The 24594-nt window shown below is 42.9% G+C and overlaps 1 protein-coding gene across 1 annotated transcript in view; it reads right to left on the bottom strand.

The window, feature by feature from the left end:
* The window catches only part of NOTCH2 (notch receptor 2), an 84375-nt gene that overhangs the window by 26357 nt on the left and 33424 nt on the right, over positions 1-24594 (bottom strand). The window contains exons 6-18 of the mRNA XM_088524416.1: positions 21450-21683; positions 20809-20964; positions 19972-20160; positions 18678-18791; positions 17372-17485; positions 13696-13929; positions 13138-13248; positions 11351-11543; positions 9265-9410; positions 8228-8347; positions 7978-8130; positions 5472-5700; positions 2981-3182 (exon numbers count right to left, since the gene is read on the bottom strand). Of these exons, the coding sequence (XP_088380542.1) occupies positions 2981-3182; positions 5472-5700; positions 7978-8130; positions 8228-8347; positions 9265-9410; positions 11351-11543; positions 13138-13248; positions 13696-13929; positions 17372-17485; positions 18678-18791; positions 19972-20160; positions 20809-20964; positions 21450-21683 (2195 nt within the window). The remainder of the gene's footprint in view (positions 1-2980; positions 3183-5471; positions 5701-7977; positions 8131-8227; positions 8348-9264; positions 9411-11350; positions 11544-13137; positions 13249-13695; positions 13930-17371; positions 17486-18677; positions 18792-19971; positions 20161-20808; positions 20965-21449; positions 21684-24594) is intronic.

Below are 24594 nucleotides of genomic sequence, written 5' to 3'. Positions count from 1 at the left end.
CCCCTTTACAGGTGGATGACCCTATTGATGTCCCAAGTACTAAGACTCTAATTTGAGACTAAATTTCAATATACAATGGTAACTGGAGTCACGGGGTGGATACAAAGTTTGTTATAAGCATTACTTACTACTGTAACTGCAATATTTTCTGTATATATATGTATTCTTGTAGAACTAGACTCCCTGCCTTTCCTGTAACTTCCCACATCTAATGTACCAATGTGCAATCACTCGCTTAACTGCATCATGTTTAGGGCATGTAATATTAACACCTAAACAACTTCATGTGAAGCTTGAGTGACTATAGTCACGGGGTGGATAGTGTGGAAGGAGTGTTTGTGGAAGAATTGTTTGAAAGCAGGAACTGAGAGGAAAACTAGGGCCTAACACAGCTCTGGCATTACAGAGGCCTGCTTGGGGTGCTACACAGTTGCCACTTCCAGGATGGTTGGTATGCACGGACTCTGCTCCTCCACGGTTCCCTGGGCAACGCAATCTGCCCTCCTCACAGCTGCGAAAGGGAGTAACGGAGGATGGAGCGGGGTGAAGGCTCCGCGGCCAAACTCTGTTGCACTCCCTGTGCTGGGCTGCTGATAAGCTGCACAGTGGCTGTCTAATGAGAGATATACGATAACATGTCCGGTGCTGAGCCAGCAAAGGTGGCAAATGATGAACTTTGCTTGAACTTTGCTCATTATAACGTGAAAACCGTACCTCCATCCCAAAAGTTACCCGCCTCCGAGGTACGACCACCCCTCACTGAGCATGCGCTCTAGATTTTCGGTTGACTGTACCTTTAAATGAAAGCGAGAAACTTTTTCACCAATCAATAACAATATTAAGTATGACTCTAGTCACTCAAGCTCCACCTGAATGTAAAGAAAAGTATAAAAGGTGAACTAAGGATGAAAAGTTTGGAGGGAAGAAACCATCGTAACTCCTGGGTCAGTCGACAGGCTGATCCCCCTTCCCTCCCCTCGCGCTGGGACGCTGCCTGAGGAGACTCGAGACTGAGAGCCCTCTCCCATCTTCTGGGGTGAGTGATGATTGCACATTTGTACATCAGAGCTAGCTAAAAATCCCACGCTCTAGTAGAGAATTTCCTGTACTGACATCCGAAACCTGCTTTGTAAATGTTGCATTTGAATAAATCATACTGTTTGTGAACTCGACTACTTGTTTGGGGGGAGGCGATCGGACCTACGGTCCACGGACTGTTCGTGAATCCGATACTGCCAGGGTCGAGCTTATAGTGGATCACGCTATTTGGGAACTCGATTTGCCCCTAGGAAGGCAATCGGACCTACGGTCCACGGACTGTTCGTGAATCCGATACTGCCAGGGTCGAGCTTATAGTGGATCACACTATTTGGGAACTCGATTCGCTCCTAGGAAGGCGATCGGACCTACAGTCCACAGACTGTTTGTGAATCCGATACTTTTTTTTTTGATATCTCCTTCCCCCCCCCCACCACCACTACCACTGCGGCTTTCAAACTGCAACATTTCCAACACAACATGCAAATTCCATAACTTATGAATCATTGGCCAATTTTGTTCTGCTTATGTAGCTTTGCTAATTAGGTCAAGCCAGATTTTCACTGAGACAAAAACTGCAGTGTAGCTGTAATTTATAAATCACTCCAATTCAGCTTTCAATAGTATTTATAAGCTAAGGAAATTCCCATTCCCTGTATAAAATCAGTAACACAAGATGACCGAGCTTCCCTCCAAATGCAACCCAAGTGGATTCTCTCCGAATCCACATTTAGTTCAGGGAACATTAATCCTTTTCTCAAGTAACAGCAATGCAAATGCAACAGAGGAGGAACTCCTGAGCTTCCCTGTACTTTATGACCACTCTCAATGCCAGTTCTCTCGGCGAGATTGCAGTGGTGTGTCCCGAATACCTAATCAGGGCAAGCTGAGGGGCTGTTTCTTTATACTTCATTCCTTTGCATCCACTTCCTCCATTAGCAATACCTGGAAGCAGACCTGACAAGTTCAGTGCCTTGCAGGGCACTCCCTGGAAAAGCACCTCTGTCCCCATGGAACACCTCCTCTAACACCCACTGTGCTGCACACACACATTAATACGAAGGCCAATTGCAAAATCCCTGCTAAGCCCTCGTGCTTTCCAGTAGTTGAAGGCATTCAAAGATTTATTTGTAAAACAAGAGAGCAGTCAGAGGGCTTAAGGAAGGAAGCCAATGTCAGTGCTTACTGTTCTGAGGCTAGAGACGGTACTAAAGCGTTCTTTCTTGCTGTTTTCATAACCACGGAATAATAAAGAAGATTTGCAAAATGGAATCAGCATTCCACTGTGATATGCCAAATTGAAAAATTTAAATTCAGCTATTTCTATGCTTAGAGCTGAGGATCGAGACTGAAATCAGATGCATCAGTTCCAAAAAGGAAACTGGAACACTGTCAAGACAACATTTTCCCATGGGTTATCCCATAACCCCTGTCTTACAATTCCCTTGCATTTATGGCAAACAAATTCACATGAATCTTTAGTAAGCAGTACAAAAGAGAGCAGTTAAACCAAGATCCTACTAATCAGATCAACATTCTTCCATTCAAGTGGTATCTATTTTTTTAAACACAAGATTCTGTCTGCACCCAGGACAATTTTATGCTTCAAATAAAGCGCAGCCATTTTCAGAGCTAACACCTGTGTTTGGTCTTTAGAAAACTCATCCAGAAAACTCCTTCACTCCAAAGCAACCATGCTGTCCTCTTCATTGCACCCAGCAGTCACTGTTTGCTTTCTAGAGTTTTGAACAGGAGCACCAGCTTTTGACAGAGTGGCACTGAACCAAGTTTTCCCTGGACTAGTAGACCAGAGCTGAAGGAACAAGAGCTCTGCCATACTAGAGATCTGCTCCACGTCACATCTTACACCTGGCAGCTTCCGCTGTTGCAATTTTAACAAAATCTCCCTATGAAAAATGGGCATGACGAAAATTCACCGCACCTGACAGTTCTTGCCGGTGTAGCCCAAAGGACACACACAGCGGTATGTCCCCAGGCTGTCCACACAGGAGCCTTTGTTCAAGCAAGGCTGCGAATCACACTCGTTGATTTCCACGAGGCAGAAGGATCCTGTAAACCCCACTGGACACTGGCAGGTGAAGGAATTGATGCCATCCACACAGGTACCTCCGTTGAAACAGGAGCTGCAAGACAGTGAGAACAAAACCGAGCTGACACGAACGCAGGTGGTTCACAGTCAATGCCAGCAGGCAAACATCCCTGCAATGAAGCAAAAAAGCAGATTGCAGCATCATTTCCCCACTGGTTAGCAAAGAGGCATAAACCAGACAACGCTAAAGCAATGGGATAAATTTACCCTCTTTTTTCTTCTCAGCCAAAGAAAGTAAACCAGGGTTTCAGTGAGTCACTTCTTACTGAGTTAACTTCTCACTTCATCAAATCTTCCCAGCTCCTATGTCACCACAAACACATATGCACCATGTATGTGCATGGCTTGCTCAAACAAATAAATTCTGTACAAAATTGACCTCAATTTTACTATAAATTATTGAGGGGAAAAAAAAGCTGCAAAACATTTTTTTTCAACTTCAAAGGAGTCCAAGGCATGTTTTCTCAAGGAAGCAGTCCACAGACCATACAAACACAAGCTCCTGCAGTTTCAATCAGCATTGCCTCAACATTCTGGTAATAAGGAAGCCTGCTACAGCAGATGCACTAGGGAGAAATTATGAGGAAAGATGGGGTAGTGAAGCCTCTGGCAAAATTAACTTGTAGGAGTTTCTCTCCAAAGAAACATATGGCAAGAAACTTCTGCTCCTCCAAACTAACCCTCAATTAGACTCTCAAGATAATCGGTTTGACAAAGAACACAAATGAATTCATGTTTGTCATCGGTCTGATGCAGTGTCAAAGGGGACTTCCAAGGGAGAACACACTGACTCATCTCTCTGAGCCTGAGGTATAAAAGTTTTAAAAATCTCAATTTTGACTGTGAATACGGCAGAGATACCAAAAAACCAATTTATCAGTGCCTTGTAGTTCTGCCGTGCAGGCTGAATACTAATTTATAAGAGGCAAAAACGGCTTTTTACGTTGGTGAACAAGGAAGGAAAAAAAGGAACATTTCCCTGAAATCGGGTTCTCATCTCCAAGAGACGATGGACTCGCTCATAGGAGGAGTCCCACATGTGACCAGGAAGCATCATTTGAACTCAATTTAAATTAGTTAACCAGCAGGGCACTCCTAATCGCAGCTCAGTAAAATTTGGTTGAGAAGGAGGGGACAGGACTAACTTGGCAGAGCCTTGAAAATTGCTACATCCTACATTCATACCTGTAAGACTGGTTTCTGCCCTGGCTGATAATGAAGACAAAAACAGGATGAACATCAAGGGAGAACCAGATGTCCTGCTAAAGCTTAATTACTTCTCTTGATTAAACTGTTGTGCAAATCAAACACACCCTCATCAGTGACACAACTCAGTTCTTAAGTAAAAGAGGTTAAATGCTTCCACCTTCACAACTGCAATAAGAGATACGAAAGAAATCTTCTCTTTGCATGTGGAAAATGTAGGACTGTAGCAAGAGCTTTACATTTATGTATCTCATGCATTTCTTGTCACTGGAACATATTAGACTATTTGTTCTAATTTGCTTTTTTTTGAAATATATATGTATTTCAAAATATATTAGAAATTAATTCTGTTTGCAAATCTAAATCTACACACAAGAAACCTCCAAATTCTAAAAATAAGTATGCAGAAGGATGAGGCCTCCACTGAAAGCTCTCAAAGAGCACTTTTAAAATGTACTAAGTAAACCAATTATTTTGGGGAACAAACTGTTGAACTCAGTTCCACATCTCCTTCTTAAAATGGATTTATTTTTTACCTCAACTTTGCTAACCCATGTCCAATTTGTCATCATTAACAGATCTCTGTTGATTAAACCTTTCTAGTACAGACTCTGTGGTGCTTGTGCTCCTTCTGGCTATCTCTTCAACTCTTCCAAATTCTTCCCCCTTTCCTACTTTTTGGTTTCCATTATTTGCAGTGAATTGCTCGACTTGGCTATTTTATTTTTTCTGTGATTCTGACAGTTGGCCATTGCTTCCAATTTTGCAAAATTTGTATTTCTCAACATAGTAACTGTTCATAATCAATCTGCTCTTCTCCCGCCTGTCTACAATAATGCTCCGACTGAAATGTAAGTTATTTAAGCTATCATATGTCACTTTCTTAAGTTTGTTAGGCACTGTCGTATTCCTCTTACGATGGCACTAGGCTACCAGTTGGTCTAGCAGACAGACCACCGAGGCTGCCAGGCAGCTCTCCCTCAGCCAGCACCCTGCACTAGGGCCACGTCTGAAGCTTGAGTACATCTCAGCTACAGGAGGCAGGAAAACAGATCCTCGTCCTTAATTTTTGCTTCTCAGGAGGGCTGACTTCAAGGCACTGCGTGGGTCCTCTCACCTCTCCGTGCACTCATCGATGTTGTTCTCGCAGTTGGTTCCCTCAAAGCCAGGCTGACACTTGCAGGTGTAGCTGTTGACGTAGTGGGTGCACACGCCTCCGTTCCTGCAGGGTTCACTCAGACACTCGTTGGTGTCGGTCTGACATTTATCTCCGTGAAATCCGGGGAGGCAGATGCACGAGAAAGAGTTGATCCCATCCACACACGAAGCTCCATTTTGGCAAGGGTCTAAGATAGAGTAAGTTTCATTACAGTAAGTTCAAAGTCAGTAGCAGAGAAAAGCCAGCTTTAGAGTAGTAGCTTTTTGGAGGGGAGGAAAAAAAAAAAAAAAAAAAAAAAAAAAAAAGGGATAACACAGCCTAGAGAATGACAGGCCTTTCTCATCTGCTTATGGAAGAGACACTCCCAAAGTTTTACCAACAACGGATAACTACTGCTCTCCTACTTCCACAGCTACCCACCAACCCTAAAGATCACAGTCATTCCATAATTTCTTGTTTTGCTCCTTCAGCTTTCTGGGCTTAAGACCCATGTTCCTCTATCAGATGCTGCCACTGAAGACAGTTTTCTCTTCTACTCTGCATACGTGGAGGCCAAATGGGGAGCAGGGAGAAAAAGGGGAGACGGGAAAGAGGAAGGGGGAAGAAGTTACTTAGCAGTTTTTTGATCTGTGACTATCTTTATGCAGCAATATTTCGAAAAGCATATTTTAAAACATGTATTTTGAAAGATGCAAATAAGCTCAAACAAAAAATGTTGCAGTTCAAACTAAGTACAAGATCATTCTGTTCACTGATACATGAAGATAAACAGATGTGAAAGATAATTAAAGCTCATTTACTGACTGAGAAATATGTTCACATGATAAAAATTTGCGTTATAAGAGACACCTGCGTGCATTTAAAGGTCATCTGACTACTGCAGAGAAAAAGCACATTCAAAGAGAAGCCCTGGCAGCTATACTGCATTGTGCCTATGGCAGGCAGCCATTTACCACTGAAGCCAGAAACTGTGCATTAATTTTCTGGGCTGCACATTTACTGACAGAAAAAGCAGACTGCAGAATCAACTCTTCAATAAGTTCATGTTGTTGGTGGCTTTGTTTGCTTCCTAGATTAAAGACACTTGGCCCAAGTCGTGTTCTGTTATACTAAATGAAATCATCTGCAGCAGTAATCTGAAACTCTTTTTCACCTCATGGGTGTGCTATGTAACAGATGACACTGGAGCAATCTCACATTTAGGAACAGACAGAGATCTTCTAGTTGTTAAAAAGAGGTTGATGAACACTTTAAAAATGGGTATGGCTGCAGACATCCACACAAAACCAAGCAGCGCTGGCAATAACTGTAACTTCAGGAACACCTTTGGAGAGACAGGCTCCACAAACCTCCACTGACACTTTTGTACTGTATCTGTTTGTTGAGAAAGAAGCACTCGAATGTCAGACACCTTACACTTTTTTCGTCAGTGCTGCTTTGGGGATCCCCCAGGACAAGTTTCACTTAGGTACTTGTTCAGATCTTTCTATATAGCAGTCACAACTGTACTTTTTCTTCAGTGCAAGATACAGCTCTTCAAATTCATACATAGAGTCTTGAAGACTTTGGTTTGTTTTTACACTACTCCAGTAAAAACAACTCTTTTGTTTCTTTCTTTCTGCTCTTTTCTCCCCCACTTAAAGAACCAGCCAATTACAAAAATATGACATTATGTGCAACTCTAAGGTTTCATAGAGGACTTTTCAAATAGTACCAGATAAACTTTAAACATGACATTTTCAAGGAAACCTGATTTTATCTGATGATTATAAAGAATAAGCTCAGTGAGAAAAAGAACTTATTATGCATTTTGTTTCCTGCGTACATAGCAGTCAAGCACATGATATAAAATGTAAAAAAAACCCCAAAAAACCAAAAAAACCCGAACATTTACTTTCTCATGATTTAGATAATTTCAAGACATGTTTGTATCTGGGCTACCCTCATGCCTTCCTCCTGCTTCATTTGCTTTCAAATATGGATTAACCGGAACAGCAACCAGATACTCCTCTTCCAGGATATGAATTTCAGACAGAAACATTTCAGGAAAGACTTCTGTACCTTGTATTCCCACCACACCTCAACCAAGCTTACCTTTGAAATACCAGCAAGCCCTGCAATGTTACTTTAGCTTTGTATATGAAAATTTCAGGCAAATTTTTAAAAATTCTTCATTTACCTGGGTTCCTTATCAAAGTATGTAAACTATAAGGACTGCTTTGACTTAAGAATCTGGGAATAACTCCTACTATCAGGTAGGATACTTAAGTCCAATTATAGGTGCTAAATATGACAGACTGTCTCAAACATGCAAATCTTAAAAAGCTTTTTTTTTTTTTTTTTTTTCCTTTTAAGCCATTAAAAAGAAACAGTTTCAAGTATTTCTCAAATAATACTTACCACCAGTACATCAAAGTTACTTCTAGGAAAAAGGGAGAAGATAGAACAGCCCACTGATACTCACTGGAAAGGCAGTCGTCAATGTTACTGTCACAGTCTCCGCCGGTGAAGCCGGGACGACATTCGCACAGGTAACTGCCTTGAATATTGTGGCACAGAGCATGGTTTTTGCAGGGTTTGGAGAGGCACTCGTCAATGTCCACTGTACATCTCTCCCCTGAAACGCAGAGAGTCCGGAATTAAGACTGCCCCCAATTATGTCCACGATCAAAACGCTGCGTAGCGGCACGGCTCGCGTTGCCCAGCCACGTTACCTTCCCAGCCAGGGGCACAGAGGCACGTGTAGCCTTCGGAGTCAGGAGATTCCTGGCAGATCCCTGAGTTCTCACACGGGTCAGGGGAACAAGGAGCCACCACCACCTGGCAGTTCACACCTGGAGAGCAGAAGGGGAGAAACACACGGTTAAGGGCCCGCTGTTTCCTGGAGGAACAAATACAGCGATTGCAGCTTGCATGATTATGCTACAAAGCAGTGGACGGCACTTCCAGTTTGGGGAAAATCTCAGCTGGAGAAGGAAACCAGAGCACTCCTCATGGGCTAGCTCGCCACAAGCAGGGGCAGCCATGGCAGTTCCGAGCAACCCAGGAACCCACAGTTAGTGATTTATTCATCCACTGTGCAAAAACATCACCAACATTCCTAGAAAGTGCCACACACAAACACAGTTTTTTTCACCCAGAGATTAGCCTATCATATTGCGATATTCTGTACATCAAACAAAGTGTTGCCTGAAAAACATTTCCATTCTCAAAAACATTTCTCAAAACATCGAGTTAGACAAACTCACTGTCTCACTTAATGTCTAATTGCTTGCATGCAGCAAGTTGCAGTACTTCTAAAATATCTTACCCAAATTTTGTTACCTGAAAAAAGAAAATGTTATTTTTCTGGACTGGAATGTTATTTTTTCTGGACTTCCCCATTAAGGGGTTTCCACACTTAGGAAAACTAATGTGAACTAAACTGCATTAAACTTTCTGTAAATTAATGCCTCTTCAATTCTTAATGCATTTATACAGCTCAGTTTAACTGTTTTTACCATGTAAATTAAGCTGAACTGCAACGAGATTTCTTAGTAAGAATTTAAAACAAGAATTAGATGTGATATTATTAAGCATTCTACTACTGCAACTTGCCCATAAGAAACCAGCTATAATTTAACTTCATGTAACCATGGCATTTCCCTCATCATTCCTACTCCCATTAGGTTTAATGAAAGATTAAAATGACAATAAGGGTGTAACGAAGCAGAAAGACACAGGGAGCAGAAGCTTCTGTCTGAATGTTCACCTTTGAATCCTTTCCTACAGGTGCATCTATAGCCATTCAACAGATCCTCGCAAGTTCCTCCGTTCTGGCAGGGGTTTGATTTACATTCATTCCCTTCTGTAGAACAGAAATCTCCTATCCAGCCTGGGTCACAGACACACTTGTACCTTTAAAAGCAAAAACAGCAGCAATTTTAGAGCATTCTTAAATTAGGCACCTTCTCCTGCAGATGGTCTTTGACAGAAAACTAGAAGGCTTGTCTTTAGAAGAGTCCTAAGTTACATTTATATTGCTTACGTCAGCAATATTTTCCAAAATGTAAACCTGCCATTAAAATGACATCTCACTTCGTTGCAACTTTCACAAGCACTCAGTTAACCTACAGCATGTATCTTTTTGGTATGATCATCTCAACACATTTAAAGACAGGCAGGAAAAAAAAAGAAATTAAGACGGGAGACAACAGATTCCAAAGGCAACTAGATTTAATAAAGGCTAGTGGCTACAAAAGCAGGCAGCAGGCTGGGAGCAGCAGCAATTTACTCCCTGGTGCTTCCGAAGCGGGAGCAGGCAGCCCTGCTCCTGCAAGGCGCGGAGCAAGGACGCCGTGAGTCACCGCGGGCTCGGCCACGCGCTGCGCGCCGCTCTTGCAGACAAGTCTGATTTGTATCGGGCACCCAGCACAAGGTGCACATGGGCATAAACCCCAGCCTGGGTGATGAGACCGATGGGAGGAACCAAAGGCTTTTTTCAAGCTTATGGAGCGGCTGGATTGGAAACACAGACCGTCTTTCCAGACTTCCCGTGGGCTGCCAAATCCGACCCGGGAGTTCAGGGCTCCTGACCTCAGCGTTTGGCTTTCCCAGTTGGGAAGAATCACAAGCAACGACTGCCACCAAAATGGCCAGAAAAGAGCTTTCCTCTCTTCTTTCCAGCGTGCAACATTGTGACTAAAACTGATGGAATTAGCCTTGGATAAACTGTACTAGGCAGACACTGCTCAGCAATAAAGCTGGTCTTGAGAAAGCTGCTGCAGCAACCAGCCAGAGGCCGAGCACACGTCACCCATCCAGTGACTCAGACAAAACAGCCTGCCCAAGAAGCAATGCCTTCCCCAAAAACGTAATGACTGATTTTGTTTTGTAAAAATGTTAAATAAATCTCCTGGGGAAAACCATGAGCTATGGCTTTGTACCTTCCCCTCAATTTGCCATACCGAGCTCCTCTGCCCACCCTTGAAGATAGGGTGTTGTTACCTACTCCCCTCTCACTGGCTGTTAATCAGACCTTTCCCCAGCTGACCTTCTAATGCTCTTCTCCATCTCACAGTGAACTGTCAAAAAAGAGTTATTTGCTTGTTATTTAACACAGAGTTTTGGGTAGCTAGAGCAGTGGCCAAAGACATGACAGCCTTTATGCTCCACGTTCTGAAGTTTGATGGAGTAGGTTGCTGCTGCTCACACACACAAAAAAGGTGAGCCCGTTTTATTTTCCTTTTCTGCTTACTCAAATGACACAGAACCATCTTTCCGATGGTGGCAGACCACCCTTGCTACATGCCCATGCAAAGACAGCAAAGAATACAAAGCAGGGACAGAAAAAATAAACAGCTTGGAAATAGCACAGACCGCAGCTGGTGACTAAAAGTCTGCAGCTTATTGTGAGCGTGTCATGGGCAATGGATAAATTTTGATCCTAAACTGAGAAATTAGAGAAAAATCAGAAGCCTCAAGGCAATGGTGAACTCCAGGGAAAGCAAAAAAAAAAAAATGACAAGCCAGCAGACAACTTTGACTTTGTTGTAGATAGATATCTTTAAAAAGTCCTAGGAAGATTCTGCTATGTGGAAATGCATTTAGCACTGCACCAGGAACACACAGAAGAAACCGCACTAAAAAAAATCAGTTTGCAAACATGCTTAATAGTGCTGCCCTCATGCGATCAGCTGGCCATTTGCAAAACTACCCATGCAGTTTGGATTTGCTTTTGTGCCCACCTTCAAAAGACCCTGCAGTGGGGGCATAACCACATCCTCATCAACACTCTCATTCATGCCCTACTTCTAGAATAGGGATTTCAAGGCATTAAATGCAACAGTAAAACTCACCCAGTAGCCACATGTGTGCAGTTGCCATGTACACAGGGATTACTCAGACAGCCATCTGCCTGGGACTGGCAGTGAGGGTGATGGTAGCCTTCAGGACACACGCACCGAAACGCATTGATCTCATTTATACATGTTCCACCATTGTGACAGGGGCTGGATGTGCATTCGTCAATATCCACACTACATCGTGGGCCTATAAAAATATTATTTATTAAACAGTATTTCTTATGAAAACATTTACTTTGCACGCTTGTAAGAACAAAAGTTGAGAGACAGTCCAGTGAATCCAATGTGGAGGGACAGATGGTGCATGAAAGAGTGACTAACTTCAGCCGAAACCCACAGAAGCATTTTTGAAAGACATGGAAAACAGCATTTATACTTAACAAGTATTTACAGACCATTCAAGAACCTAAACAGAATGCCATTAATAATAACTAGTTAATAATAGGAAGACCAAAATCACTTAGTTGCATCGTGCGTGGAATAAACCTCGAGCTCCACTCATCGCAGCCCCGCTGTTGTGCATTGAAGCAGCCACCCTTTGAACAACCATCCTGCTATACTCTGCAGTAAATATAGTTCTTGTGGTTTATTGCGTAAAAGGATATGTAAATAACAGTGTTTCCTGTTTTGCCTAGCCTCTGTTTACTGTGCATGCCTGGACTGCAAGATCCTTCAAACAGTGACCATCAGATCTTGCGAGGCTGGAAAACTACAGGCAGTAAGTGGAGAAGCACTTTGAGCCTAAGGAGAGATGTAATGAGATCCCAGGCATGCCTGCTCTTTGATGCCTGGAAAATGCAAATTCATCCAATTACCAAATATTTTAAGAGTGTAACAGTAAGGAGTCCAGTAGAAGAACAAATATTGCAGCTGGACAAAAAGGAAGAGCATGCTTGAGCCGGACAGGACCACCATGCCAGAACCAATGGGAGGAGGTTTAGACACACACAACACGTGAAACATCTCAGCTCTGCTTCTAATTATTTCAGATCGATTCTAACTAGAATCATTCAGCAATCAACAGTAACACACATGATGAGAAAACTGTCAGAAACAGTACTGATTGCCTTGAAACAATTATTTTATGAGCATATTATCCAAGACAGCTCAAAGCATATTACATCCATTATAAACATATATATAAATACATAAATGTTTTAGTCATAGGAACTAGTCCTGTTGCAGACCTACAGATCTGAGCACAAAAGGGCATAAAAGCTGCTTTTTCCAGTCGTTTGTACAATATTACATAAATCCTTATGATTTAAAGGGGAAACAAAAGAGATGACATTACGAAATAGCATTACTGAGAGAAAAAAAAAAAAGGTTATTTGGTTGGAAACTTCAGAGTGGAAAGAACTCACTAGAACACTGAATTAATGTGTTTTTTTTTCACTCTCAAAAACAGAAACCCTCCTCGTGGTCAAAGCCCAAGATACTTTTCAAACACACACCAGTCTATCCTGTTCAGTATTCCCTGTCCTTGGAAAGGAGCTGCAAACAATAAACCAAAGACACGTCTGTTTATTTCTTATAACACTTAGAACCATGAATTGGACTTAGCTACCTAACAAGAACATAATTTCACAGCACAGATTAGGACATTCCTCCGCATGGTAGAAACTGGCTTTAATGTAAGATGCTGAAATTCAACGAGTAGAAGATTTACTGAGATACTAAATGAAACCTTTGTAATCAGCACACAAAACCCAGCTTTCTTAGCTATGAGACAGGATAACTATCTTCAAAACAACTCAAAGCCATCAAGTAGCTGCCGTTACCTGTAAATCCAGGTTTGCAAGCGCAGTTGTAGCGATTAATGCCATCAATACAGTCCCCGTGAACACAGGGGTTACTTGCACAGTCATCAAAGTTGTTTTCACAGTTCACCCCTGAAAAAAAAGTTAGAGGAGGGCTAAATGTTAGGGATTGGTGCAATTTATACAGGTGGTGATGCAGGACCAGTGTGACTGAGGAATGTCACCTGAATTGATGGCTGCTGACTTTGACACTGAACCTGTCAATCAATGTTCGAGCAAAGGCATAAACCATAACAGGTATCAGACATATTTTTCCAGCAGATATATTTGCAGGCTTGAATTTTGGGAGTAAAGAGGAGGTAAATCCTTCCAAGACTGGCTGCAGTACCAGTAATGGATGGTCCACACAAACATAGGGAAACACAGCAAGCAAAATGAACGTGACAAAAGTGCAGTCTCCTGAAGCTCATGCCACAAGTTTAACTCTGCAAATTCACCACACATCAGAGCAGACATCCGAATGAATTAAATGCTCAAATTCTCTCTGAATTCCATCCTCCCACCTTGTGCATTACGTACCCGAGGTGCCCAGCAAGCAGTTGCACTGGTAGCCGTTCACCAAATCGATGCAGCGCCCTTGGTGGAGGCAGGGGTTGCTGTGGCATTCATCTATCTGCTCACTGCATATGGCACCCATGTAGCCAGGATTGCAAATGCACGTGTACGAATCAATCCCATCCTGACATTCACCATGGTGGCAAGGATCAGGATCACAGTTGTTGATATTCTCTTCACACAAAAGGCCAGCAAAACCTAAGGAAAAATGATCAGCGGGAATAATTTAGCGATGAAGGTAAACTGGCATGATGCTGTAAGCGAATATAATGCAGGCACAGAAAGTATCATGCTAAAAAAAAAAAAAACAAAACAAAAAAAAAAAAACAGCAAAGTGGCATACAGAGCACAAAGGGTATGTGGGCATCTCAGCTGCTGTCCGTTTCCCAGCCCTGGAAAACAACAGACTCTTACACTGCTCACAGCATTTTACAGAACTTCTTGCTTGAAGGATTCTGGCATCAGAAGCTGTTACCTTCACTATATTCAAAACACAGAGGCAATGAGAGGGAACACACAAATCACAATCAGAACTATTTACTTGCATCAGTATCAACTATCTCGAGGCACTCTCTTGTCATTATTTCCACTATACAATAATCCAAGGGATTTGGCTTTCTCCTTACAGGAAATTACTGCAAAGAAGCTGCAGAAACTTTCCCAAGGGAGTTCCTTGGGCTCACATCACAGTTTCTGCAGGAAATGCTTATTAAAAAAGTCTCTTGTCCCTCTCACTGCAAAACCTTTCAAAAACACCAATCATGCACCAATTGCACATTTATGAAAGACTGAAAGCAACCTCTTCACTTACAAGCAATGAAACAAGCAGAGATTTGGCCCGTTTCATTCTGCTTCAGCTGGGAAACATCCTGAGCAACAGAGAAGGACAGATTATATTCAATGGGAGGGCTTCAAAAAGGAAAAATAAAAAAATCCGGAATGATTAAAACAGCAGACAACTCCCTCAAGAGCCCTGTTTTCCCCATTAGAGCAGGGCTCTGTGAAACAGGGACAATTTAAGAGAAATGGTTTCGAGACATGAGGACATGGAGCTCATTCTGCCTTCCAGCAGCTGGAAAAAAGGCAGGTAGAGCTTAATATTTCAGGCATTAGCTGGAGACTGATACAAACGAGGCTGCAGGGAATTTCAACAGCTGAAGAGTAATTCTCACCTGAGTAATACAACCGGATAACAGGCGCCCCATTTTTCATACAGGTTTGTGGCTAGTTCTCTGGTCAAACATACCAGGTGACGGCTAACTTTTCCAAGGTCTGCGAACGTGTGCATGGATGAATGGGTGTGGAAAGAGGTGGGGAGAGGGAAGGGAAGCTAGTTAGAGAAACAGATATAAGAATGTTAGGGAAGGGAGAAAAACAAACCGAGAACAGGACAAAGAGTGGCAAATAAATAAATAAATAAATAAATAAATAAATAAAAGGAGGGTGGAGGGAGAGAAAAGAGGAAAAACCCAAGACAACTGAAGAAAAGGAAAGCCATGAACTACCACTGGGAAGGAGAAGTGGAATAATGCCAGAAGGGAAAGAAAAGACAAAAAGCAAGCAGTAAATAGAGCTGTCGGTACAGCATTTGGCCAAACATTCTGCAGTTTTCAATCAGTTCTGCGGCTGGTGGTTATCAGTCAGGGAACACACAAATCACTCATATTTTACGAGATAGAAAAGAACACATCAAATGTCATTTTTCCTGTGAGCTGTCCCACGACTAATTCTATATTTCACTCTTAGAGAAAACAGCCACATTAAATATAATATCTAGTATACATTTGTTTGAAAAATGCCTTGCCTCCTGTTGTACTGTCACCTGAAGCAATTTAGTCCTAAAACCACACACACTTCTTTAATCTTAGCGAGATATGAATTTGCTCTTAGCAGAGTTAGTCTAGAAAAGGCTCTTGGAGAACAGAGAAATCCCCGAGTGCATGGAAAGAAGCCCCAGTGCAGACTCCCCAGACAGTTTCCAGGCAGGGCACCCAATCAAGGATATTACTGAGAGCTGCTGCACAAGTAACCCAGATACATTTGGTTGCTTTCAGCCCGTTCCTTGAAAATGCTCCATATGCCATGTGCTTCCTTGGAGGAAGGACTCCCTGCTTTCCCGGGAAGCCCAGAATTTCTGTACCTAGACGGCTCCCAGACAGCCCTGGGCCCTAATTCAGAACCTGCTTTTCAAGGTGCAGCTCTCCAGATTATCAGCACTTGGACCCAGTGCTGCCTTTTCCTGCCAATCCCCTCAGCAGAACATTTTCTCCTGCGTCTTTAGAGCAGAAGTTATCATCCGCTGCGCAACCCAGGGCTCTCCTAGGCCCGGAAAGCACTGCAAAGAGTTAATAAAGCAGCTCTGCACTCACAGTGAATGAAAGGAACCAGACCACACACTCGCTTGAGAAAGACTTTCTAAGATAGCTTCCAAGTTCAGGGCAGACTTACGCTTTTCTTCTTTTTGCAAGTGTCAGCTTATTCTGTCACACGCAGCAATCAAAAGGAGAATCTTAACAAGAATAATTACTCCTCTCAACTAGAACTATTTCAGTCTCCTATTTGCAACATGTTCATTGTTTTTCGGGCACATTATTGGGAGCAAGGGGTATAAGAAAAGGAGGAATTTTTAGGCTAACCTCTGTTACATTCTGAACAGTGAAGAATAAGTTACTGAAGCCAAAATAATTTTCCTTTAACAAATTGATTTTGGAATGACTCAAAATGAGAAAAAATGCTCATGAACCTAACCTGCCAAACAGTCCATTTCTAGAGCAGAGGCTGCTCCATTAACTGTTCAGCCTCTTCCTGAATGGAAGAGCTAAAGCCAATGCTTTCCACTACTGCTCATACTGAATCTTTATCAAGAGCCACCATTAACTGAAAGCAACCAAAAGCCATCCATCCTTATGGAGATTTAAAGGATTAACAGATCTGAACTGCGAACACCCACTTATCTGACCAGACATAAAAGCTATGGTAGAAATCCATCTGCATTGCTTTCAGGGTTTATAAGTCAAGAAAATCCTATACTTCCTATACTGGCATTTCCTAACATACAATTAACCAAGGAATGAGGGAATTAAGTACATTCAAAAAACCCGAGTTCCATTCACAGCCTCTGTCAAAATTTCTGGATGATGCTTTACAAGGCCTTTAAACTACATTCTGCCAGGTGGCTACTGTGTGACACTTCTTCCTCTGCACTCATTTGCTTACTGGACTTAAAACTCCCACCTTTCATATAAAATACTGTGAAGCAACGGAAATAAGAATATACAATAGTATGGCACTGTCCAGCTCTTGTTCTCCGAGTAGCATATACCACCCCAGAATAAAGAAGGAAAGGCCACAGATAAAAGGCTTCAGCTGCTGTTTCTCCATTCAGGGATCCCATAACCAGTGCAGAAGCAGCTGTTACATTCTGGGAAACAAGGGACGGGACAGAAAGAGGGAGGCCAGAACTCTCCCCAGTTGAGAACTTGGTGCTGTCATGAGTTGAAGAGTTTCTGTATTAAGCGCAGGGGCAGACAAAGCTTTGTGACACACAAGAAGTTTTTCAGAGAGAGGGAACGCTGACACTCTGAGCTGTGCTGAGGCTGGAGGCCATCGCCAGCCCGGGGGCTCGGAGCGGGACGCTCACCTGTGGCACACTGGCACTCGTAGCCGTTGGGATGGTCAATGCACTTGGCCCCGTTGAGACACGGCGTGCTGGAGCAGTCGTCTATATCGATCTGACACACAGCACCGCTGAACCCTGAAAGGCAGAAAAGGGTGAAAATCCAGAAGTAACCTGAAGTGTTAACCGAACAGCTGCACTGTCAGGAATTACGTGTTAGCAAGTTCTTAAAACCATCCAAATAGAAGATGAGCAAATCTGAGCGGGGTTGCATCACTGAGCACAAACACCACGCCCTGCATAGAGCGGTTCCTCATCGAAACCACCAGACAAAACAGTTTCTCTCTTCCAGGTCAAAGGAGCAGGAGCAGCATGAAAACAGAGTCAGCCAAGGCAAACAGAAAGCAAAAGGGGCACCAGCGGTGTCCTCTACTGACCACTGCGCTGCCCAAGAAACTGAGAGGCCAGCAGCAAAATAAAGGGGAAAAATTCCAGCAAGGCAAGGGATAGGCAAGGAACAGTAACGTATTCATTGCGAAAGGCTCCAGAGCAGAGCTGCTGCAGCAGCGTGGGGCATGGAGCACAATGCAGCTCTGTATCTTTCAATACATATCTTGAAATAGTCAACAAACTGCCACTAGGTTATGTCACTTATGATGCAGATCCCTAGGCGCTTCAAGCAAAAAAAAAAAAAAAAAAAAAAAAAAAAAAAATCAAAAGCTTCAGGAATGTTTCCTGAGGGAAAGAACCAAAGGAAAAACGGGATAAAAGACAGAATAACCCAATAAGACAGGATGCAGAGAACACTTTTGTCAAGTATACTCTGATCTCAAAGCTTTTTGTAAGCCTCCAGGAACACAAGTGATGCTACTCTATAGCTCACATTGATACCTCAGCTCAACATTTACCTCTCTTTTATAAAGGGAGGATCTGACGTCCCTCCTCATGCAAGTAACACTCTAATGATGGAAAATGGCTTCTGCTTACCAACCACAAACACAGGAGAAAAAGCATGCGGAAGCTCTGTTTTTTAATACATATTTATAAATATTACTCTATATCACACTATTATACTCATAATGAAAGTTCTTGCTGCCAACCACCCTCTAACGGGAGATGTCAGACTATTTGTTCCTCAACACTCATCCAGGTATAGACATAACCTTACAGCAAATGTTTCATCTCATTTACCAATGCAAATGACTGCAGCTAACTTGTTCAAAGAGATGCGGCACCAGAACCACCAGCACTTGCAGGGAATTCTTTCACTGCTGATCAACTAATTCTTGATAAGTTGCAGCAGGAAAAACTTGCAGAAACAATCACTCACCAGGAGGACAGACACAGAGAAAGCGGTTCACTTTGTTGAGACACACTCCGTTGTTCACACAGGGATTACTGAGACACTCATCAATATCTTCTTCACAGTGAATACCTTTAAATCCTGAAAAAAACAACAAAAAGATGTGACTGAAGGAATTAAAATGTGCTTCTAGGATTCCTGCTGCCTCTTATCAGTGCTGAAAGCCCAAGCCAGAAGCCTGTCAAAAGAAATATCTCGAGCGTGCCCAGTTCATCAACAGCAACAGAAGAACAAGTGCGCATCAAATTCAAATCTAATGCTTTCTTCTGTATGATGACAAGCTATTATGTTTTAGTGTTTCGGAAAGGATCATCAACAGATTTAGGTACGCAGCAATATAAAAGAAAATGTGAGGCACTAAATAGCAGGCATTAAAAAAAAAACCAAAAAACCTTAAGCTAAAATTAATGCCAGAACTGAAAGACAATTTTAGGATAATTAAAAAAAAAAAAAAAAAAAAAAAAAAAAAAAGGAACTAGGGTTCCATCTCTCTCCAGAGAGTTAGGTGTTAACCTAAAATTCCAGTTTTCATGGTATCAGCCGATAACCTGCAGGGGTCACAATTCTTTCATTATACTTTATAAGACTGTAAAGCTGGGAACCTGCACTTTGAAACAAAACACTTTCTATTAAGAAGTCAAAAGAGCAGACTGTACAGATGCTTGGTTTGATGGACATGGTATATTTTATATGCAAGATTCAAATCAGGTAACATTTTTATGGTTAGTTTCGATGGAAGATTGGATCTTTTGGGATATTTTAAACGACGTAGACCAGAAACAATCCTGCTCTTTTATCAGGAACCATCACATACACAGCTCAGAACACAGTCTTCTTTTAGCGTTTGCACCTGCCTTGCTTGCACCAACATAAGTTTCCATTGGCGCTCACACTAACCTCAATTTCCATTCACATGCTTTAATAGGCAGAGAGGAAACATGTCCACAGGTGGGGCAGCTAAGACCACAACCAGAGAGTCACAGATTCAGTACTGCTGGAAAAAACCTTCAAGACCAGCGAGTCCAACCGTGAGGCCACACGCTGCGCTCACAGGCGATGCCAGCAGATCTCCTCCTCTCTCCCCACGCAAACAGCCAGGTCTCTCTGGGTGGCACTGCCACCACTGGCCCTCTCTCCTCGTTTCACATGGACTCACCCCAGCACAGTTTGCTCTGCTGAGCTGGCAACCCTTGCTGCACTCCACCTGCTGATCCCTCCCGCTCTTTCTGGAAGCCTCGTCTTTCCCAGAAACACGTCTCACCTGGCATACAGAGACAGGTGAATCCTCCAATTTTGTCCAGGCAGGTGGCATCGTTCTGACACGGATTTGAATGGCATTCGTTGATGTCCATTTCACACCGAGGTCCTGTATAACCCTTCAAACACTCGCAGTGGAAAGAGCCCTCTGTGTTTACACATTTCCCAGCATGTTCACACGGATTGCTGTTTGCTGCAAGAAAAATATGTATCTGTGTCAAACCCTTTCCTCTGAGCAGGAAAGCCACAGCAACCTTTATTATTCCTGATCTTTCAATGCCATTCCTTTTTGCCAAGTACTACAGGGGAAAGGACCATTCATCCTGCTGGGAAAAGGCTGCAATCCTTAGCAATGGTCCAAAGGAGCAATCCTGGTTCATACCAGAATCAACAACAGCTCCAGAGAGAACATGGATTAGAGAATTAACCCTTCTTTGAAGGCCTCATCTCTAGGTTATCTCTTCCACTTACTTTGCTCCTGATGCTAGCAGTATGCTGCCAAGGTCACAAAAACATCAAGTAGTCCTTCCAGCATTTTCAGAAAGGAACTGTGCTCTTGTCCACAGCAGTCTGAAGAGTGAACTTCATGGGAATGTTTCCCCCCAATCCCGATAACACCTCCCTAGGACTCATGGAAGCACCTTCACCAAGCACACACTGCAAACTAACGCACACAAAACTCCAAGGAAACGTGCAAGAGCCCAGCTAATCCCTAACACAATAGAACAGCAAGGAGAGGGAAGGAGTGTCACTTATGCTGAGAAGCAATGACAAATTTTGTATTCCTACCCCCCCACAAGGGTGTAAAGCAAACGATCCCAACCAGCAAACAGAGACTCACCCATTGCACATTCGTCCACGTCCTCAGTGCAGTCTGCTCCCTTATGGCCTTGAGGACAAGTGCAGATGTAATGACCGTTCACAGGATTAGTGTCACACAGAGCACCCTTCTGACATGGATTGCTAACGCAGGCGTCATCCAAGTGGCACAGAAGACCTAGAGAAGAGTAGAAGAGTTCATCCAAAACAGTGCGAGCCAGCAGGCAGACTGCATGTTACAAAATCAAATTCCCCATCCTAATATTTCACACAGAAAACCCCAGAGCTAGAAGTGTGAGTAGTTTCTTGTAGGCTTCAGCTCTCAGACTGCCAAAGGAATTTGACCATGCACTGTCTACATTCGAGTACAGTTATTTTAAGTGGCACACAACATCTCACCACCACCTATAACTCCTCAAAAACAGACCCAGCAATAAAAATTGTTGTAAGCTTTTCCACTAACTCAATACAAACACTTTTTGTTCTTAATTACAGAGGCGTGAGAAGTCTTTGTGCACAGACAATATGCATTTCTTTTGTCATTTCTGGTCTTATCACAAAATATTTAAAATAGGCACACTACTTTAAGCAATGCATCTACTGCAGAGCTATGATGTTTTACCTTTTCAGAAGTGACAGAGCTCCCACATTTTCCATCCTTACCTGCCTTTCCTTCTGGACAAATGCACGAAAAAGAAGCCACTCGATCAATGCAGGTGGATCCGTTGGCACAGGAGGCAGTGAAGCAGTCGTCGATGTTCTTGCTGCAGTCGTCGCCACTCCAGCCATTGACGCAGACGCAGGCGTAGCCGCCGTTGTGGTTCGTGCAGGTCCCCCCGTTCTGACAAGCGTTGGGCTGGAGCTGACACTCGTCGACATCTTCAGTGCAAAACTGGCCTGTCGTGCAAAGAGGGAACGAGTTTAATACAAAAACATCCACTCGGATACAAATTCCTGCAAAGGTAACATAAGCAAGAGAAACACCAAAGCCCACCTCCTAGTTCTGGGATATTCACAGTTAAGCACCAGCCTAAAAATTACATGAACGTTGTTAGGAACTTAGATGAAAAAGAACCAGCATCCATGTGCAACCTTAGAGAGGAAGCTGAACGACAAATGACTTGGAAAATGCACAGTGTGAGAGCCAGAGGGGGGCCTGTGGACGGCCGTGGTACATCCGGGAGGATTCCAGACGCGGAATGAAGCCAGCCCGGCCGGCAGAGCAGCCAGGGTGACCAAGAGCGCGGAGCACGGCCCCGCAAGAGGAACGTGGCCAAGGCAGGGCCAAACGGCCAGCAGGGAACTAACCCTTGTCAAGGGAACTTATTTTTTTTCCACCCTATGCAATTATGCAATGCATATTACTTGCTGAAACATTACTTCATGAAGCAGAATTGAATTTTTGAGGGTCTTCTACTAAAAATCGCAATTTTCTTATCCCCAGCTATTTCTGCAAGCAAGTACAAATAGTTTGCCTTTAGAAAGAACAAAGACCCCAAATCATCTGAGAATGAGTAAGATTTTTTAATGACTGCTGATATTAAAGTGAAGGAGCCAAAAGGGCCCTGTTTCCAGCAGGTTTAAGGGCAACTGCTCCATGAGCACTGAGCATGACCAACTAAAACAGGTTTCACAGAACAGGAGATTTCACCACCATATCTCCAGGAAACTCAGCAACTTCTGTCCCTAATGTATTTATTAATCCAAATAACATCCAAACATTGATGCACCTTTTCTATTCAAACTGCATGGTTTAATATCTTAGATTGAAATTGTTCAGCTCAAGTTTGAAGTCATTCATTCTTTGAGTTGCTTCAATAGGCTAAAAAGAAATAACTTGGCACCAGCTAGTTGCTTCCCAGGGCAGTATATGGGCACAAATATACACTCAGAAGCCCTGCTCACAATCCACAAATCCAATCCTAGTCTTCTTTTTTATAAACTTTTTCTTCTTTTCTTCCCCTTCCATTACATTAGGAACTCTAACTCTGAAATTGCTCTTAAAAAAAAAAAAAAAAAAAGCTTGTTTATAACTAGCTGCTTTTCAACATCCTTCTTAAAATGCTGACAGGAGGTACATAGCACCCAAGGAAGTCTCTTTATCTAAGAATAAAACTAGATTTGATTGGACTCTCCTCCTTTATGTTGTTTGTTGACACCTCCCCTCCTTCACAAGCCTGCAGCAGCTTTCCCTTATTTCAGCCAAAACTGGTTTAAGCAACTACATTGCTATTACCAAGATCCTACTACCAATATCTTGCCCTTCCTCATCAGCTGCACACACATTCATCCGGAATTTCCCAAGTATTCCAAGAAGAAGAAATTCAAGAGGAGGCCACTGATTTTCCCTGCCAACTCTCCTGGGTTACAACATATCCAGTTTTGTCGATTTAAAAATTCTTCCTAGATATTGCTTAGTAGTCACCTCCTTTATGAATGGCCTGGAAATTATGATGCTAATACACAAGCACACATTTTATTTTGACACACAGAGCTAAAACACTTATTGCTGGTAAGAACGTAGTAACACTAAGCCATCACCATCTCCACCTACTACAGCCAAGCTGTGATACCAGTTCCTTCTGTAGAGTTTTCTGATTGAAAACCTCTGCTCAGATATTCAGTAAAATAGTTCAGGCAAAATATAATACCAAAGGAACGTTGCGATTACCTGCAAAACATATTATAAAAAGCAAAGCAATGCATGTGTCTAGGAGCAGTCATTTGCTCGGGACCTTTCATTATTAGCAAATCCATTAGCTTATCAGTAGCCAAACTGAAGCGAGTCAGTTATCTCAGCCTGGTGCCTGGTGGTTGTGCATATCACAGGACTCGTCAACACAACCGACTTCCTTTCAAAAAAACAATAATCAAGACGGTATTTGATTATAAAAGCTATTTTCCTCTTGTTGTTGGAGGGGGCCCAGTGCAGATCAAAGCGGGTGGCTGCTCTGACGCCGCGCGCTCGCACTGGCCCTGCGTTCCAGAAACATTCGTGCAGCATCTGCATCCTCCTTTTGGGCCACCATCTGAACGCAGCTTGTTCCAAAAGCAAAGAAAGTTCCATTCACAACAGGAGAATATATGAGCAACTTACTATTGCATTTTACTATATGTTAATGGGGAAGACTTGATCTTTATTGAAATTGTTGTATGAAATCCAGCCTCAAACAAATTCTGGGCAAAAAATCTAATGGTCAAAACCAGCACAAGGCCAACAGAGCATAACAGTCTCACTGTATTTTAAGTTCTCAGTCACAGGACAATCACTCCCAAAGAGCTACCTTTGGGAAGGGGGATTGCACCTCCTGGTACCCATGGCAGGGAGAGGGGAACATTTTGGGCAGGTGCTGCAAGGGAGAGACCCGACACTTCCCTGCGTAGCACAGGGCCTGTCCCGGGAGCTTCTTGCACGACTTTCTCCACAGTGGTGACAAAGGCCCTTTCACTGCATTGCGTAAAAAAAGGATTTAATTCTAAGCCTCGCTATGAATATTCTGCACAAGCTTTCTCTCTGCCTGTTTACTTAAGATTTAAATCAAGGGGCACAAAAAGATCTCCAAAACAGTTACTTAAGGGACGCAGCCCCATTTAATTGTAACCGAATCCAGTACATTTATTTGTAGATCTGTACTCGATAAGCTTGTTTTCTGCTTGCTAAGAGCTTTAGGAAGAACCAAGTCTTTCATTCGCAGGGCTGAGATTCAACTTCCAAGCGCAAATTCCACTGTGAACTGTACAGTCTAATGCTCCTCATAATCCTAGCGTTTCCGAAAGCCACTAACCACCACCTCGGCCGAACGTTAAT

The sequence above is a fragment of the Tinamus guttatus genome, unplaced genomic scaffold (assembly GCF_059628265.1).
Source record: "Tinamus guttatus ecotype Peru unplaced genomic scaffold, ASM5962826v1 Tinamus_guttatus_pri_ptg000211l, whole genome shotgun sequence".
In the NCBI taxonomy this organism is placed as follows: domain Eukaryota; kingdom Metazoa; phylum Chordata; class Aves; order Tinamiformes; family Tinamidae; genus Tinamus; species Tinamus guttatus.
Note: the sequence above shows the minus strand (reverse complement) of the source record. Positions and strands in the feature narration are given on the sequence as shown.